At 35.2% G+C, this 19,280-nt stretch overlaps 1 protein-coding gene across 5 annotated transcripts in view; it reads left to right on the top strand.

Moving 5' to 3' along the window:
• Positions 1 to 17,542, top strand: part of LOC108149200 (transmembrane protein 65) — a 36,867-nt gene extending 19,325 nt beyond the window's left edge. The window contains exons 1-6 of one of the 5 annotated variants that reach the window (XM_017276631.2): positions 14,308 to 14,600; positions 15,866 to 15,988; positions 16,105 to 16,150; positions 16,206 to 16,273; positions 16,329 to 16,532; positions 16,595 to 17,542. In XM_017276631.2, coding sequence (XP_017132120.1) covers positions 15,965 to 15,988; positions 16,105 to 16,150; positions 16,206 to 16,273; positions 16,329 to 16,532; positions 16,595 to 16,690 — 438 coding nt within the window. In that variant the 5' untranslated portion in view covers positions 14,308 to 14,600; positions 15,866 to 15,964 and the 3' untranslated portion in view covers positions 16,691 to 17,542. Of the gene's footprint in view, positions 1 to 14,307; positions 14,601 to 15,865; positions 15,989 to 16,104; positions 16,151 to 16,205; positions 16,274 to 16,328; positions 16,533 to 16,594 lie in introns of those variants that run through there. The other 4 variants (XM_017276629.2, XM_017276625.2, XM_017276626.2 and 1 more) reach the window with 4 other exon arrangements.
• The last annotated feature ends 1,738 nt before the right edge of the window (positions 17,543 to 19,280 follow it).

Genomic DNA, 19,280 nt, shown 5'->3' with positions numbered 1-19,280 from the left:
CAAACCATTGTCTTGCGCTTATTTATTACCCATTCTTAGTTCAGTATTACATATAGATATACAATGGCACATATCACATAAAGGTCGACTTACATATATTTGAACGTCATCTGCATACAAATGAACATTACAGTTTAATAGATTATTAGGAAAGTACCTAACAGAGAGCCCAGAGGCACCCCACGCACAATGTTTTTATACCCTTGCAGAGGGTATTATAATTTCAGTCAGAAGTTTGCAACGCAGTGAAGGAGACATCTCCGACCCTATAAAGTATATGTATTCTTGATCAGCATCACTAGGCGAGTCGATCTAGCCATCTCCGTCTGTCCGTCCATTTTTACGCAAACTAGTCTCTCAGTTTTAAAGCTATCTGCATGAAATTTCCCAAAAGTTGTCTTTCTATTGCAGGTAGTATATAAGTCGGAACGAGCCGGATCGGACGACTATAGCATATAGCTCCCATAGCAACAATCGAAAAAAAAAAATAAATTATAACTTTGCTGTTTTTTTAATTTTTCTACTAGTTCTTGGACATATAGTAATGGTTAAATATTTCAGAATTACGTTTTAAATTTAATCAAAATCGGACGGCTATATCATATAGCTCCCATAGGAACAATCGGAAAAAAAATACAAACAAAATTATAACTTTGCTGTTTTTTAATTTTTCTATTAGTTCTTGGACATATAGTAATGGTTAAATATTTCAGAATTACGTTTTAAATTTCATCAAAATCGGACGTCTATATCATATAGCTCCCATAGGAACAATCGGAAAAAAATACAAAAACAATTATAACTTTGCTGTTTTTAAATTTTTCTATTAGTTCTTCGACTAAATAGTTCAGAATTACGGTTTAAATTTCATCAAAATCGGACGACTATATCATATAGCTCCCATAGAAATAATAAAAATATATAAAATAACTATCTAATAATTGAGCTGCAAATCATCATAGCTTCAATGTTTTTAAACATATACGCAAGTAAATTATAATTTTAATGTTTTCAAAAATTAAATTCTAGCAATAGCTGCAAGGGTATATGAGCTTCGGCTTGCCGAAGTTTGCTTCCTTTCGTATTAATTATTGCAACTGCTGTGATACTAAAGTTGTAGATGTTACTGAGCTTGGAACAGAGAATCTTGTGGTCGACCGTGTCGAAAGCTTTACTACGGTTTAAGAGTGCTAAGAAAGTGATCTATCATTTGTCAGTTATGTACCATACATAGTATGCCAGGAAGAAAAATTATAATATTTCTGCATTTGATTTCACTTTAAGAATAGATTTTAAGACATCACAACTATTAATACACACAAAGTTAAAGCTATTATCACAGAAAGGTTGCAGGTTCAGGTACTCATTACACAACGAGCATCTGATTGCACAAATTTTTAATTTAATTCACTAAGATCAACATTAACAATACTATGTTGTTTTGACTTACCAATGCCTATGTTGCGAGGTTCAGCCCAGGTTTTTTCTTGTGGAAGAAAAATTTGTAAATTTATTGCTATAGTAAACTCTTTTTGCTGCTTAAAGTATAAAGGATCCTAGTGTTCATGCTATCCAGCAAATATGGAAACTTTAAAGCTCTCCCTCTACGAAAATCACTTTAATGTGACGAATATGAAAATAAAAAATTTTAATTTAACAAAATAATTAATAATAATATAGAGTACTTTAGAAAACCCCAATATTTTTTTTTTGATAATTTCTACAATTTTGTTTTTTTAATTTTAAAAAAGAGTCATGACACTTAATAACATGTTTTAAGCAGTTTATGTTCTGACTTGCATTTAACCTAAAAAAAAATAGTGTCAGTTATTTAGGGTATACGGAACGCGGAACCCTTAAATGTTGGAACATAAGTTTGTATGCGACTTTTATACTGAAAAAATATTTCCAAAGGGACTGCTGTAAACAGTAGATGCTTTAGAAATAATCGTGCCATATTATCAATCAGCCCTGTTCCAGTTTTCACTTCCGAAAGATTTACACGGATTCGAATTTCCCAGACCTTTTCCAATTTTGATAGAAACAAGGCAAGGGACTTATTTTTAGCAAGCGCTTTACGGTTTTTTTTATATAGTTTGAAGTGTAAATTATCTAAGTTAAGTTAAAAAGGGTTTTTGTTCCTTTTACGCCTTAAATTAATTTACTTATTGTGAAAAGCGTGTTGTGATGGGACCTTTTTCATGGTCTTTGGCCACTTTGGTTCCGAACACTACTTGTGCAGCAGATGATTCACGCACAAAATTTAAACTACAAAATGTAAGTAAGATTAACGAATATTTTCTCTTTTTATACCCTTGCAGAGAGTATTAAATTTTCAGTCAGAAGTTTGCAACGCAGTGGAGGAGACATTTCCGACCCTATAAAGTATATATATTCTTGATCACCATCACTAGGCTAGACGATCTAGCCATGTCCGTCTGTCCATCTGTCCGTCCGTTTATACAAAAACTAGTCTCTCAGTTTTAAAGTTATCTGTATGAAACTTTCCCAAAAGTTGTCCTTCTATTGCAGGTAGTATATAAGTCGGAACGAGCTATATCGGACGACTATAGCATATAGCTCCCATAGATACAATCGGAAAAATAAATAAAAAAAATTATAACTTTGCTGTTTTTTAATTTTTTTTTTGTAGTTATTCGACATATAGTAATGACAAAATATTTCAGAATTACGGTTTAAATTTCATTAAAATCGGACGACTATATCATATAGCTCCCATAAAAAAAAAAAATTTGAAATGTAATTTTTCCATTTTGAAATTTTCTTTTCAATTCCTTTTGTCTTATTATTAATTTGACAGTTCAAATCGAAAAACGATATCATATAGCTGACATAGGAACTATCGAATATTTGAGCTACAAATCAGTATAGTTTGAATGATTTTAAACATATAAGCAAGTAAATCATAATCCAACTGTTGTTAAGTATATTTAGTTTTTGCAATTGCTGCAAGGGTATATGAACTTCGGCTTTCCAAAGTTTGCTTCCTTTCTTGTTAAAATTAAATTTATTAGGAGGAAACATAAGAACATCAAACAAGACGTCATATTTATGAAGTTTATGGAGAAGAACGTGGACATTGCTCGGGGTTGTTGTCTTCTCAACTTTTTATTTGCCAAAAGTTGCAAAAACATTGTTAAAATCAAACCCACAATCTTTGAATTATTTCGGGCAGCACAGCTGATTTCCATACCAGTGGTTCAACACTTTTGTTGGTCAGTTTCCATCTCTCTCTTTTAAATAAGTATAATTTTTTTGACTACCAATGATTTTTTGACTGATTTTAGACATTAAATGTGTGCACCAGTAATGCACAAAGATTCGGAAAAGCAGCGGGCCAGATGATGATCAGAAATTTACCTGGAAAATTTAGGCAAATCATAGGCTTTTGTTAAGGGCAGTAGCGGCAGTTTGCTGTTTTATTTGCTAGCAAGAAAGGGAACTTTGATAATGTTGAAAGGAAATCCGCCAATGTTCATGGAAAAAAAATTGGCTAATTGACAGGTCAGATTCATACAAAATTGTCAGTTTAACCAAATTGGAGCTTCCCAAATTCGAAAGCCAAAAATTCCAATCAATATTCGTAAGGTGTTTTCTTGTTGGAGAGCTGTTAAATCCAAATAAAATATATGCATTACAAATTGCCCCCAGAGAATTGGTCCTTAAGGATCTGCAAATCTTTAAATTTCCTAGTATTATTAATTTATTATTTTCTATTCTGCGCACTTTTTCGACGTCCAGTATTCCTATACACAATTAAAAATTACGTGTCAAGAAATTTAAATGCAATCGATTATTAGGTGCTCTTCGGGTTTTATGATTTCTCGTTCTCGAACAAAAATAAAACATTTTGCGAAATACTCAGCTTAGCAAAGATAAGTATTCCGTTTTTCCTACTCAAACGATTTATATTTATTGTCCTTTTAATGTCGAAATTCCGTTATATCTTCGTGTGAAAGTGTCCAGGTTTCCATAAAACATAAAGTTCGCAGAACAAATAATTTTGTTGTTGGAAATATCTTCGTGATGAGCACAAAGAGACTCAACATTGTGATAACACAATTAGATGGCATCAGTTCTTCTTAAACATTTGTAGCTCAAAATCTAGTTGGAGGAAAAAAAATTCTTCTAAAAGGAAAGCCCCCGATACGTTAAGCGAAGCTCGCTTAATGCCTCTGTTACGGTGAACTGTGATTTTGCTGTGCTATATGTTGCTTTCTTGCGCTCGGGAAAGGTTATAGCCTCAGCAGAAACAACTGGGAACTGCTTACGACCAATCGAAACATGTCCTGAATTTACGCACATAAAAACTTGCGCTGTTTTCTGAATGAGATTCCAACTGGGTGGATCTGAAAACTTAATCCAAAATGATTTGTGATATATATAGTGAATATATAGTGAAAATAACCGAAATTTAATTCGCGAAAAGACACTCAGGGTAGGCATGATCATTTTCAAGTTTTTTCAATAAAAAAATATTAAAAAGAGTAAAAAAAGTAAGGGACGACATGTAAGTGCGCAAGCTCTAAAAACATAGTTAAATGAGCAACGCTCGGCAAACAGCAACATGACGAACGTCGGCTCTCGTAGAACCTTACCAACACCAACAATTTGCTAATTACAACTACCAGATACCAACTACCAGCACAATGCCCTTATTTAAAACTGTGACATCGTTCCTTTACAACGACAGCAAATTTAACAACAACCACGTCAACTGCAATAACTCTGCGCCCGGTAACGTCAGTTTTTTTCTGACAAGCTCCAACCTACCCAAACAAAAGATGGCATAAATGCAGACGGATCGTTATAAAAAACTGGAATCGGTCGCTATATGCAGTTTATAAGGAAATTAAGCCCACAATCGAAAAAGAAAAATATTGCATCGACCCAAACGACGATGATGGTCTCGCCCACACACCTTAGTCCAAGCCAGAAAGGCCGCAACCCCTATATGTTTTGTATTTGTATTTTGTATTTGTATTTATTATAAAATTTCATCCTAACGCTACAAGTTTTCCAGGCAAATTGTGCTGAATTGGTTAAAAATATAACGGATCAAATTGGCGTAAACAAATTTTACGTCACGTCTATTAAAAGGGGCAATATAAATAAAATCAAGATTCAAGTAAAAATTGAACAGGGCCATCAAACAGTGGCTTTATTCTTGGACAACGGCAAAATAAATTACTACACCTACCAACTGAAAAGTAGCAAAGGACTTCAAGTGGTAATTAAAGGAATCGAATCAAGAGTTCCGATCGATGAGATAAAAGCGAGACTTAAAGACAAGGGCTGTGACGTCAAAACGGCCATGAATATAATAAACATAAATAAAATTCCCCATCAATGTTCAAAGTAGAACATGAGCCTGATAATATGCATTTGAAAAAAAAAAATGAAGTTCACCCAATTTACAAACTTCAATACCTACTGCACCGCAAAATCAACATTGTGGAACCTCGCAAACGGAACAGACCCGCCCAGTGCACGAATTGCGTTGCCTGTGGGGATGCACATTCAACTGAGGCCTGCCCTGTAAATAAGGAGGACCATTCTGCCAAAAAATGTAGCAACTGTGGGGGAAACTGCCAAGTACAAAGGCTGATCTGTCTATAAAGAGCTAAAATAACGTCTAACCCAATAAATAACTGCAGCTCGAAATATTTATGAAGCAGTATCACTAGATCACTAGATCCTGCCAATATTCTGAGTCAGTATTAGTGATGCAGCCAATGTGACGTCGAGAACATTTGGATCAGTATTGGTGATAAGGCGAAAACATTTCCGGTGAGGCAGCGAGACGAATTCTAAACTGTATTGGTGACACGGCGAGAAGAACTTCTGGTGAGGCAGCGGTACAAATTCAAGGCTGTACTGCTGAACTGGCGAAAGAAACGGTTGAAGAAATATTGGTGGATGACAATGAAAACATCGAGAGGCGAGACAAGTTTTTTTTTAACTTGGCTGGCAGAACGCGCTTTGCCAGAAAAGAAAATTGGAGAGCAGCACTTACTAATTTCGTTTTGGAGACCTATTGTTGGTCTTATTGGAGAGTAGGAAATAATTTAAAATTTAACAGAGTGCGAACCTGTGCGTTGTGTCAACAGCTAAAGAACATAGTGTTAAGGTTTGACATTCATTTCACATTAACGTAGAGTAAAGTAAAGTAAAGTTCACAGTTTGAAAGTCCAGTATATATAACAAACTTAATTTTGCCGTGTAGGCGGATTTGATAAACATTTTTGTATTGTATAAGCACTATATTTTATATCCTTATATTCTATAATTATATTTAAGTAAAAATGAACAGGCAAGATATTTTGGCACTGCTCGTGGCAGGATTGTGCGCTAACTTGTCAGAGCTAGGTCTTAGAACAATTAGTGGATGATGATGAGGATGGATCTTTTGCATAAGTGAATTCAGACAATTACCAGGCAGGTGCAGGGAATGGTGCGCCCAGGGAAAAGCGGATTGTAAGCGAACAGAACAGTCAAATAGGAAATGCGAACACAGGTAGATCTTGGCTTACATTAAAGGATGTAGAGGGGAGTGTGTCTCAGTTTCCGGGAACTGGTTTACCTGACATTAATCAGTGGATCGAGGAACTTGAAGAGTGTGCACTTACGGTTGAATGGAGTCAGTTGAAAGTGTATATATATGCAGAACAATTGCTCAGCGGAGCGTGATATTGGCAATTGGAGCTTACTGAAAGCTGCAAGCAGTGATGTCGTAGAGGGAATACAAAAGCTGCAAAGAGTTCTTGAGGTCGCAGAACAGAACGAATTGAAAATCAATTGGACCAAGTGCCAAGTTTTGCAGAACAGGGTAGATTTTCTAGGATATATTATCGAAAATGGTTCGATCACACCCAGCGATTAGAAAACACAGGCCGTATCAAACATTCCAGCGATTTCTTGGTTTGACATCATATTTTCGAAAGTTTGTGGATGGATACGCAGTAATAGCTAAGCCATTGTTCGATTTGCTGAGAAAGCATGTAAAGTTTGAGTTCAAGGAGTTACAGCAGATAGCACTCGAGCAATTAAAGGCAGTGTTGACTAGCAAACCAGTTTTGAAACTGTACAATCCTAGATTGGCTACGGAAATACACACGGATGTATCGAAGTTTGGTTTTGAGGCAGTTCTTCTGCAAAAGGATACAGACGATGGACAGTTACACACTGTCATGTACATTAGTAGAAAAACCAAGTAGTCATAAGAGCGTTAACAAAATGGCGAATTTATGTTTTGGTAACGAAGTTCAAAATCATCACAGATGGTAACGCGTTCGCCATGACGATGAACCCCGTCCGTTGCGGGTGGCTAGGTTGGCAATGTATCTACAAGACTACGATTACGAGATAGAACATCGATCATTTAGAAATATGAGGCATGTAGACGCACTGAGTCGAGTAGCTTGTTTTGTGTTGACTGACAGTGCACAAGTTGAAGGAAGCTCAGGTGGCAGACGAGTGGACAAATGTAATTAGGAATCTAGTTGAAACATAGGGACATGAGAATTATTACATCGCCAATCAAATATTGTTTAAAAAACCAGACAGAGAGTTGATGGTAGTTCCATCTCAAATGGAGACTGAGAATGTACAGATTGCTCATAAGCAAGGTAATTTTTCGGCAAAGGAAACACAGGAGAGGAGGAGCTGTGTGGAGTGCATCTTGGTTAACGCAAAATCCGGAAAACAGAAGGGATATCTAAATCCTATCGATAAGGGGGACAAACCTTTAGTCACTTATCACATAGATGGAGATCACCAAGAAAAGATAAAATCATATCTTAGTAGTTGTCGATGCATTTTCGAAATACGTTTGGTTGTATCCGACGCGTAGTACTGGAGTTGAGGAGGTGCTAGACAGGCAGGCCATAATATTTGGAAATCCCTTCAGGATCGTGTAAGATCGGGGTGCAGCTTTCACATCGCACTTATTCAAGGAATACTGCGACAAAGAAAAGATCCAGCATTTATTGATCGCTACAGGTGTACCTCGAGGCAATGGGAAGGTTGAGAGAATGCATAAGATCGTGGGACCAATTTTGTCAAAGATGAGCCTAGAAAATCAAGGAAATTGGTAAAAACACGTGAGTAGAGTGCAGCAGCAAATAAACAATATCGAGCATAGGAGCACAAAGGTAACGCCGTTCAAGTTGCTAACAGGTGCTAACAACTCAAAGAAAGCCTGTTGGACGAAGAGCGTGAAGAGATACGCAAACAAGCCAGGGACAACATTCAAGCTTGACAGGGGGAGAACAGAAAAGCAATCGATTCAAAAAGGAAAAAGAAAAAGGAAAGTCAACAAAAAAGGAAGCAAACTTCGGCAATCCGAAGTTCATTAAAAAACAGCAAATTATATTTTATTTTGTATTTTTTTTTTCCGATTGTTCCTATGGGAGCTATATGATATAAACGTCCGATTTTGATGAAATTTAAACCGTAATTCTGAAATATTTAACCATTACTATATGTCGAAGAACTAAACAAAAAATTAAAAAACAGCAAAGGTATAATTTTTTATTTTTTTTTTCGATTGTTCCTATGGGAGCTATATGCTATAGTCGTCCGATCCGGCTCGTTCCGACTTATATACTACCTGCAATAGAAAGACAACTTTTGGGAAAGTTTCATGCAGATAGCTTTAAAACTGAGAGACTAGTTTGCATATAAACGGACGGACAGACGGACATGGCTAGATCGACTCGCCTAGTGATGCTGATCAAGAATATATATACTTTATAGGGTCAGAGATGTCTCCTTCACTGCGTTGCAAATTTCTGACTGTAATTATAATACCCTCTGCAAGGGTATAATGACTTAGTTGCGATTAAGTGTACTCAGTATGGGGTGGGTTTAAAGTTGAAAGGAAAGCATCTTGGTCCCTATAAGGTCGTCAAAGTTCACAAGCATGGCAGGTATGATGCGGAGAAAGTGGGCGATAGCGAAGGACCTTTGAAAACATCCACAATATCTGATTTTATGAAGGGCCAAATGTAGGAATCAGAAACAAACCAGAAGAGCAAGAAGAGAGAAACACACGGAGTGGACGTCGGTTCTGACAACACAGACAGAGATCGGTAATGTATGCGTGAGGGTAACAGATCAGGAACGAAAAACTCTAATAAAGTCACTCGATGCCGAAATCTCACGCTAAGCAGTCCACAGAGACACACTCATTAAAGTTTAAAACACCACACAACACTCAGTTTGTTAATTAAGTCAATTATATAATACTAAATAAAGCATCACAATAATAAAACTACTTCGTCCTGGAAGTAATTCGCACTAACGGAACCACGACGCCGGGAGTTTCTCTTGTTTAGGCTATAACAACGTTTCATATGCCTAGGCCTAGGCCGACACCTTCCCAAGCCACTGCAGGAATAACGCAGTAACAGACATCGAACCAAGGTCCTGAAATTACCGCTCACTTGTCAAATGGGTTAAAATCAATGGAAGCAATGCAGAAAACGCTATTATCATTCTGGAATGCAAATGGAATTTCGCAGCATGGTAAAAGCACATGAATGTACTGACATTCTAATCAAGAATCGCATTAGGCTTTACCAATTACCATCATTGGCAATAACTTATTTATAAGCAACATCAATACATATAGACACTCAAAAGCGGCTACATAAACATAGCCGCCGTATAAAGTCCACCGCGCTTCTTCATTTCCGAAGCAGAATTTTTTTAATTTACTACGTGACCCATTATAGCTGCTGGTGCCTATAACACAAAACACGCACACTGGGGATCACGAATCACCAACCCTAAAGGAAGACAGCTGTACAACGCTAATAACAATACGAAACAAGCTTAACTTTATCTCTCCGGGCAAGCCTACATACTGGCCAACAGATCCTAAAAAGAAGCCTGATTTCATTGATTTTGCTGTTACCAGAAGAGTGCAGCAGTCTCGTACACGCGTAGAGCACTTATCAGATCTATCATCAAAGCACTCTTCAATCTTACTTCACCCACACTTTCTAACTTTTAGTAACACAGATTGGCTAAAATACAGAAAGTATGTAAGCCTGTAAGACTGTCTAATCACTTTTGGTAAAGAAGACAACGACAGCTCAGTAGAAGCATTAGTGTTTGCTTGTCACAGCAGTTGTGTTTCTAAATTTATTAAAGATCGTAATAAGAGAAGGCTTCGGCGAGAGTGGCAATCTTATAGATCACGAGTCTCGAAGGAGCGTTTAAAACTATTCAAGAACCTACTACTTAAAGCTTTAAAGGATTTGAGATATCGAGCTCAATTATGCTTTATGGATCGAATCTCTCCAAACAGTAAACGATACCCACTTTGAAAAGCTAAATCAGGCATATGCCCACTAATCGAGAGTGGATCTCCTTTACATTCAGAAACAGTGAATGGGATCGCAGCAACGAAGAGAAGGCAAATACATTTGCCGTTCGCCTAAAAACGTCTTCAAACCACTTTTAGCTACAAATAGCTTTATGCACCCAATAATCAGCAATCACTAAGCAACCACACATATCATATTCCAACCAGAAGAAGTGACCAGAGTCATAAAATGTCAAGATATAAAAAAGCGCCGGGTTGTGCAGTTTATTTTCCCATTGTAATATTTAACAGCATGTTGAAATGGTGCTTTTATCCTCAACAATGAAAAAAGTTTGTCATTACAATGATCCACAAGTCCGGAAAGGACAAGACACAGCCATTGTCATCCAGGCCAGTCAGCCTTCTGACGTCTCTATCAATGATAATTGAAAAGCTTTTCAACATCAACATATTAAGAATATATATACTTAATATGCTCGGAAAGGCTTGCTTATTCCTGTTACATAATTTAAACGATTACAGTATACCCTTTTACTCTACAAGTAACGGGTATACAAAATAAAAATTAGGGAAGGTACAGATACAAGTAACGGGTATACAAACTAAAAATTAGGGAAGTTACAGTTACAAGTAACGGGTATACAAAATAAAAATCAGGGAAGTTTCAGTTTTTGTTACATGATAAAGTCGTCTGATTTTGATCAAATTTAAACCGTCATTCTCTCCTAGCGATATATATACTTCATAGGGTCGGAAATGAAAATTAAAGTTGGTGTTCGATATTTTGTAGTCTTGTTTACAAATAAGTCAATTTCTCTATTTGGTAAATTTTTTAAATAAAGAACACAGAGCTGAATAGTAAAATTCTTAAAAAAAAAACAATAAACTTTCCCCATAAAAGTCCCTTTAGACTGTCAAAAAAACCCTAAATCTAGGGTAATAAATCTAGGTCTATAAATCTATTATAAAAAATAATTCCGTCTTCAACCGTGAAACACTCGAAGGTCGTAGTTCTATAACACAAAATGTTTTGGTAACTTTCATCACACTTGCACTACCTTGGAAGTAGTGATTGGACTAGCTATGATTGTTTGCACGTCAGCTCAAACTCATCAGCTATTGTTGGGTATAGGAGACGTTCAGATATAAAGGGTTTCGATACTTATGCTTGCTAAAAATTTAATTTTTTCTGTTTGCTGGGTCATTGGAGTTTTGTACGGGGTATTATTCTGTTCTTGCAAATGTCTTGTTTGATCAAATTTTTTAATTTTGATCAAATTTTAACCGTAATTCCAAAATTATAAATCATTACTAAATATCGAAAAACTTAAAAAAAAATTAAAAAACGTCAAAGTTCTAATTTTTTTTACGGTTGTTCCTATGGGAGCTTAATGATATAGTCGTCCGGTCCCGATCGTTCAACAACCTGCAATAGGAAGACAACTGAGAGACTAGTTTGCGTAGGAGCGGACGGACAGACAGACGGATGCTGATCAAGAATATATATACTTTATAGGGTCGAAAATGTCTCCTTCACTGCGTTGCAAACTTCAGACAAAAATGGATTGAACCATTGAATTGATCAGGCAAACATCAGCTGGGCCAATCTTGTGCTTTTTTAACAATTAGTTTCTGGCTTGTGTTAGTTTCCAGTTCGGCAAGTTATGGAGAGATTTAAACATAAATATTAATGCAGGTTTCGGTTTTTGTAGAAACCAAAAGAAAATTTTTAATGTTGGTCGTAGTCCACTTAGGAATGGAACCTTTTTTCAAAAATAGGTTATATATTCAAAAAAATTGAAGTTCGAGTTTTATTTTTTAATCAAAAAAATAAAACCTTCAAGTCAAGCGTTATTTGGTATGTATATTGTTTATAAAACTTTATCGCGTCTGCTCCGGATCTAAACATAATTTTGATTAAAAGTATTTTTAAAATATTCAAAAAATTTGGGTAAAAAAATTTTATTGGTTTCAAGTCGACACCATTTTGTAATTTTTATTATTATTTTTTTAAGTTGTCAACTCAAAAGCGTCAAATTTATTAATGAAGAATTTGTTAATTTTTTGTTTTCTGATCTCTACAAGGCTTGTAATCATGTCAGCCAGGACGCACCGATTTTTTTTAATCGTTAATAGATCATTCAGAAACCCGATTTACTAAAATCTGTGTAATAAAAACCTTTGACTGCAATGGAACTACAATAGATGTCAATTCAAGTAGGTTCGTGCCCTTCATTTAATAAAACTATTTTGATAAGGTGATATAAGCGAGGAACACTAGTGTTGTAAATGAGAAAAAACCTCTACAATATTGGACATCCGTTTCCATTTTGTTATGGAGTGGAATATTAAAATAATCTTTCCAGATATTTAGAAAAACTGATGAAAAACTAACGCTCACAAATCGTGAAAGTCTGTCATGTCCCTCTAAGTCATTGTAGAGTTGTAAAGCTGTATATGTTTATTCGGTCAATATATATATACTTATAACAAAATACTTTTCGAAATTGGATCATTAATAAAAAAGCTATTAGCGAAAAATGCAAATATTTCGACAGATGGCACCATCTAAAATCCTAATTAATGAGGTATTTTTAATATCCAATTCGGTGAGGTAGACTTCGCCTCTTGTTTGTGTGTTCAGCTTAGACCCGTTCCACACACTGAAGTCCATAAAAATTGCCATATTCAATTTTACTGGTTAAGTTGTTATATTACCTACGATATTATTATTTGTATTTAGTTTGGCCAATGGATTATTCATAAAACGTAATATGGCTAGTTTTACATTAAATTAAATCTAAATTTATTTATTTATTTCAGTTAAGCCAACGGATTGTTCACAAGTCCATATATGGCTAGTTTTACATGAAATTAAATGAACCTAATAATAAGTTAGAAATAAGCCAGCACTGTTTTGTTATAGAACAAATTATGCCTATCTCCCTTATAATAATTTGTTGCCTTTTAAAATTCATTTGGGTCTTTATTTAAGCAGGGCTTGCTAGTCCAAGTAAAATAGGGCATCCAACGACAAGATCCCGTACGAACATTATGGATACTATGGGAATGTAAAACACATGAGATTGTATCATGTACAGCACCACAAGAGCACTTGAGGTAGAAAATAAGTAGCAATATAGGCGCTGGAGAATTTTGCATTAACCATCACACTGTATTCACTACTCTCTAGAAAGAAAAAAATCAATAATAAAAGCCTGAGAGCAATTCTTACAAGACCGGAACTGTTATTGCAAAACACAGCTAAGTTTATAATGGTGGGCCGAAATTGAACGAACTTATGCTGAAACGGATTTACGTAATTCAAAGAAAACATTTTCTATTTGTTAATAAAGAATCCTATTGACAGATATTTCGATAAACTAGTAGAAAGTACCAGACAAAGCAGATAAGTAACATATAAGTTGTTTGAGTCATCAAAGCTTAATGGAGGTCTTTTAGAATTACGCTTCCACCTTTAGAGCATTGGGTGTAAACACAATACCTATATTTTTTGTATTCTTACAGGAGCAGCCTTAAGCTGCATACCAGAAATATTTAAAAAAATATTGTTTTCCAGTCCGGGATTATCGACCTTTGTAGAAGCCAAAGAAGAGTGGCATTCTATGGGAAAAAAATGCATTGCCGAATAACCTGGTGGAAGGAAAGGCGATCTTAATAATAGCATGCGATATGAAAGCGCAATCCGAGTAATGATGAAGTGGAGAATAGACAGAAAGAATTGACAGACTTAAAAGAGCGAAGATTTATCAGCAGCAGTAAAATATTTTGCAGCGTGCTGGTATTATAACGAAAAGTATACCATGTGTCTAAACGAAGCTCACACAATGAAGCTGGAACAACATCATATACAATTTTGAAATGAAAAGGATGCGCCCAGCTCCTTTCTTGCAGAGTTGTTTTTCTCAAGTATAAACTCTAGGTATTGATCTTTGCCGCTAAAGATAGAGCGTGTTTGTTGTATAATGGGTGGTATTCTCTATTTAATAGTGGACAGGACCAGTTCCGTTTTATTTGGGAAGACTACTAGGCCACTTACCTGCGAGAGTGTTGATAGGGCTGCTTTCCATGAGCCATAGTAAATGGAAGAGGACTACCCCTTGAGTTCTTCGGCTAACGCTTCTATTAGCTTGAGGTCACAACTCTGCCACAACCATCGAGTGAATGAGTCCCACTAACGGTTGCTCAACTTTTAACAAGCATGTTGGGTGCATGTTAAGAAAAGGTATTTATTTATTATTATTATTCATTGTTTTTCTATATTTTAAGTAAAAAGGGGAAATTGTCTTTTCGAAAGGTGTTATAAGAGGGGTGTTTGCTGTTGTGCTGAAAATAAAAAGTCTAGTCCTGGGGATTTAAAAGGCCTAAAGGAGTTGAGATGTCGAGTATTCAGTGTTCGCCAAGGGAGTCCTAAATGTTGAAAGTCATTACCTCCTAAGGATAAGGAGGGAAGTGTGTGTATAGGAGCTACTCGAAGGTTTTTATTTAGTGGCTTTTATTTTTGACAGAAATCTGGAAAGGGGTTTAACTCGGTTTTCAAACAAAAACCTGTTAAATCGAAACGACATAGCGGATTAGGCAGTCATCATGACTGTTAATTAGGATAGTTACATTGTTGTAAGTCTGCCTAAGGAGACGATCAACAAAATAAATTGTTCAGCTCCCAGTTTTTTACGTTAAGATATTTATTTGAGAGCAATTCGAGGTTAGCTGTTTCGAACGAGTAATTGGACCCATTTCATTTGTAAGCAAACATATATGCTTATATAAATATATTAAACGCCAAAATCAGTTTTTTGCCTCGTGATTCAGATAAAAATGTTTCGGTGCCCGACTTTCTGCCCTGGTCCAGGGCCATCCTTCTCTTCCTACCGCAGACGACATCAATTCCTTTTCTAAGGCCTTACTTCACCAGATCAACCAAGTTTCAAGGTACTGCACTCCGCCGCGTCTGGATGAGAGCGAGGAGAAAGGAGTCTACCGTTAGGCCGAGTAAGAGATTGTAATGGACAAGCTCAGTATCATTAATTATTCAGAATCACGGACTTTAATGTTTTGTCTTGAGATTCTTAAGGCAGATGATCGATAATAACTTAACTCCAATTAGGCAATGCTCCGTTAATGTGCTCCTGCTGATTTTTTTTGAAACCATTCCTCCTTGGCTCTGAATATCGTTTTGCTTTAGGGCACTTGCCTGTCTAGCTATCCCACTGCTTAGAACTGAAACTCGACTTTAGAGCTCTTTCTTTTATTTTAAATATAATTTTAAACGGCTGCCACAATATCATAACCTTCATGTTATTAAACAACTTTATTTTTTTTTTAATCCATTTATAAATTAATATTTTTTAATTTAATATTTCTTTTGATTTCCATCTTCGATATATTTCTAATCGGCTACACACTTTCGACAAACAACACTGGAACAAAAAACACGCAACCGTCCCATCTACACCACCGTGACACTTGAATTTTTCATCGGGTTTGCAGGCCAGCTGGCCGTTGGCAGTTGGCGCACTCGCTTCGGACGACTCTCTCATAAAGCGGCATTGGGTCAGGTCATTGCAGGCACTTATTGTGCTGTGCCAGATGATTGGCTGCGAAAAAAAATGGGTAATAACTAAATCAGCTACTAGCTCTGATGTGCGCAGAAAATAACAACGTACTTGGCCCAACATCACTTTTGTCAGTGGCTTATACATACATTTTTTCTTCTTTCTCATTCTCAGTTGAATCAGCAGCACCACCCTCCGCAGGTCAATTGTACAGCAGTAAGTAAGGGATCAAGTACTTTTAACCTAATAACAAATAAATCGTCATTTATTATTAGTTTTCTTTGTAAATGCAGTACCTTTTATAGCCTTCGGATTTCTTGACAATTTTATCATGATTATGGCGGTAAGTTTGTCTTCAGACTAAGAACAATCCTACTTCTAGCTAATGGAACTTGCAGGGCGAATATATTGAATATTATTTGGGCCACTTTATAACACTATCTACGATGGCAGCAGCTGGCCTTGGCAACACCATTAGTGATATTCTGGGCATCACAATGGCCACTTACGTGGAGAACGGATGCCAGATATTGGGTCTGAAGCAGCCCAAGTTAACTCCAGCGCAATTCGAACTGAAGTCTAGTAAGCGGTCATCCAGTTATGTATGTGACCTGAAGAACCCATAAAATAGATATTTGACTTAAAAAAACGTTTAACATTATAGGGACGTATTGTTGGCATCACTGTGGGCTGCCTGCTTGGAATGTGCCCTCTGTGGTTAATTGATGAAAAAGAAGATAAAGCAGACGTGGCTGACTAAAAAAACTGTCTTCTCAACAAAATTATCGATTTTAATATATGTTACATTTGGTTCTGATTTTATATTCAGAGCAACGAATTACTAACTTCCTTAGAAAACAAGTTCCAAATTTTGTTGAATCGCGGCTCAAATACAAAACACATATCAAATAATTGGTAATATGCGAGCAAAGTATCAAAATATATTTTAAATGTTTTTTATAATGTTAAACTAATTATTTGAACTTTTCCATGATATTTCGATGCTCTTGAGTAAAATTCAAATTAAAACTTATGTTCCATAACCTGCCCCTGCATCACAAGTTCTGTTTAATCCCAACTGCCTAGCTCTTATAGTCTAGATATTCTGCTTTTTCAAACATTTTACTTTTCCTAGCATGTCAATGATTCGGCCCTGTCTAAGAAATCTCATAAAACATATTTCGTCAATATTCCAAAAAGTTGTTGCGACACAAGCTCCCTAGTTTATAGGCGTGAGCTATAATGTCGCAGGTAAAATTGTTTTCTGTATTCAAATTTGACAGACTGCTTTTAGTTTTAATATTGCACTTTTTTGGACATCTGACGAAATTCATTTAACTTTTCTTGCTTTTATTGTATTTCAACTGTAGCATTATTGGCAACAACATAATATTTTGGACAAAGGGCTAACACCATTTTCAAAATTTTAGAAAATTTGTTAATGTATACTAAATCTTAAAAATAATTTTAAAAAAAGGGGAAAAAAATGTATGTATAATGTTCATAAAATCACACTGAAATGTGCCTGTAAACATGCTTAAAAATGCCCAGCCTTGGGCTTAAACTTTTCCATTGGTATTGAAATAAATATAAATATATTCTACAGAACTAATTATAAATGTGAAAATTGCAGCGAGCTTATTTAAAAAATAAACCAAATCCAAATAGGTTTAAACAAATGCGTTGTAATTAATTATTAAAGCTAAAGGTAAATTTGTTGTTTTTAATATTTTATTGTTAAGTGTCCCAGCTACACTTGAACATTGTTTTAAAAACTAAATTCTGATAAAAACAAGAAAGAAAGCAAACTTTGGCAAGCCGAAGTTCATATACCCTTGCAGCTATTGCATGAATTAAATACTTTTGAAAACATTTAAATTATGATTTACTTGAGTATATGCTGAAAAACATTGAAACTATGATGATTTGCAGCTCAATTATTAAATAGTTATTTTATATATTTTTATTATTTCTATGGGAGCTATATGCTATAGACGTCCGATTTTGATTAAATTTAAACCATAATTCTGAAATATTTAACCATTACTATATGTCGAAGAACTGAACAAATAATTAAAAAACAGAAAAGTTATAATTTTTTTACATTTATTTTTCCGATTGTTCCTATGGGAGCTATATTCTATAGTCGTCCGATTCTGATGAAATTTAAAACATAATTCTGAAATATTTAACCATTACTATATCTCGAAGAACTAAACAAAAAATTAAAAAACAGCAAAGTTATAATTTTTTTTCATTTATTTTTCCGATTGTTCCTATGGGAGCTATATGCTATAGTCGACCGATTTTGATGAAATTTAAACCGTAAATCGGAAATATTTAACCATTACTATATGTCGAAGAACTAAACAAAAAATTAAAAAACAGCAAAGTTATAATTATTTTAAATTTATTTTTCCGATTGTTCCTATGGGAGCTATATGCTATAGTCCTCCGATCCGGCTCGTTCCGACTTATAAACTACCTGCAATAGAAAGACAACTTTTGAGAAAGTTTCATGCAGATAGCTTTAAAGCTGAGAGACTAGTTTGCATATAAACGGACGGACAGACGGACGGACAGATGGACGGACAATCGGACATGGCTAGATCGACTCTACTAGTGATGCTGATCAAGAATATATATACTTTATAGGGTCGGAAACGTCTCCTTCACTGCGTTGCAAACTTCTGACTGAAATTATAATACCCTCTGCAAGGGTATAAAAATACCCATATTAATTAAGTCCCTTTAAAAACATTGAACCGTAGCTATGACACTTAACAATACAATATTAAAACTCATAATATAATTTTTATATATGCTTTGCTCAAACTTAAAGTCAGTTGAGCTGAATTAAAAAAATATTTTTTTTGCTTTATATTATACATTATTTATTGGCTATTTTTATAGAAATTTTTGGCTACATCATTTCCAATCGGCAAGATTATTAAACGTCATCAGTACGTACCGTACGGTAAGTATAACGGTGTCAATTTATGTTTCTTTATTTTATATTTGTATGAATACCTCTGATAAAAGAATACCAGATTTAATTTAAAAGTATTTTAATCTAAAAAGTGGGTGGTCTCTCTAAAAAAAAAAGATGCCAAGCATCGCACCTCGCAGAAAATATAAGTAATAAGAAGAAAAGTTTATAAAGAATTAAACAGCCTCGATTATTTTTTAACAGAGTGGTCCTTAGAGTCGGATCGAGAATTTGACACTGACACCTTGAACTACAGTCCATAACAATACTACGAATCAAAAATGTGGAAATGGAATCAGAATACCAGATTTAATTTAAAAGTATTTTAATCTAAAAAGTGGGTGGTCTTTCTAAAAAAAAA

Source organism: Drosophila elegans, unplaced genomic scaffold, assembly GCF_018152505.1.
Source record: "Drosophila elegans isolate 14027-0461.03 unplaced genomic scaffold, ASM1815250v1 contig_402, whole genome shotgun sequence".
NCBI classification, from domain to species: domain Eukaryota; kingdom Metazoa; phylum Arthropoda; class Insecta; order Diptera; family Drosophilidae; genus Drosophila; species Drosophila elegans.
Note: the sequence above shows the minus strand (reverse complement) of the source record. Positions and strands in the feature narration are given on the sequence as shown.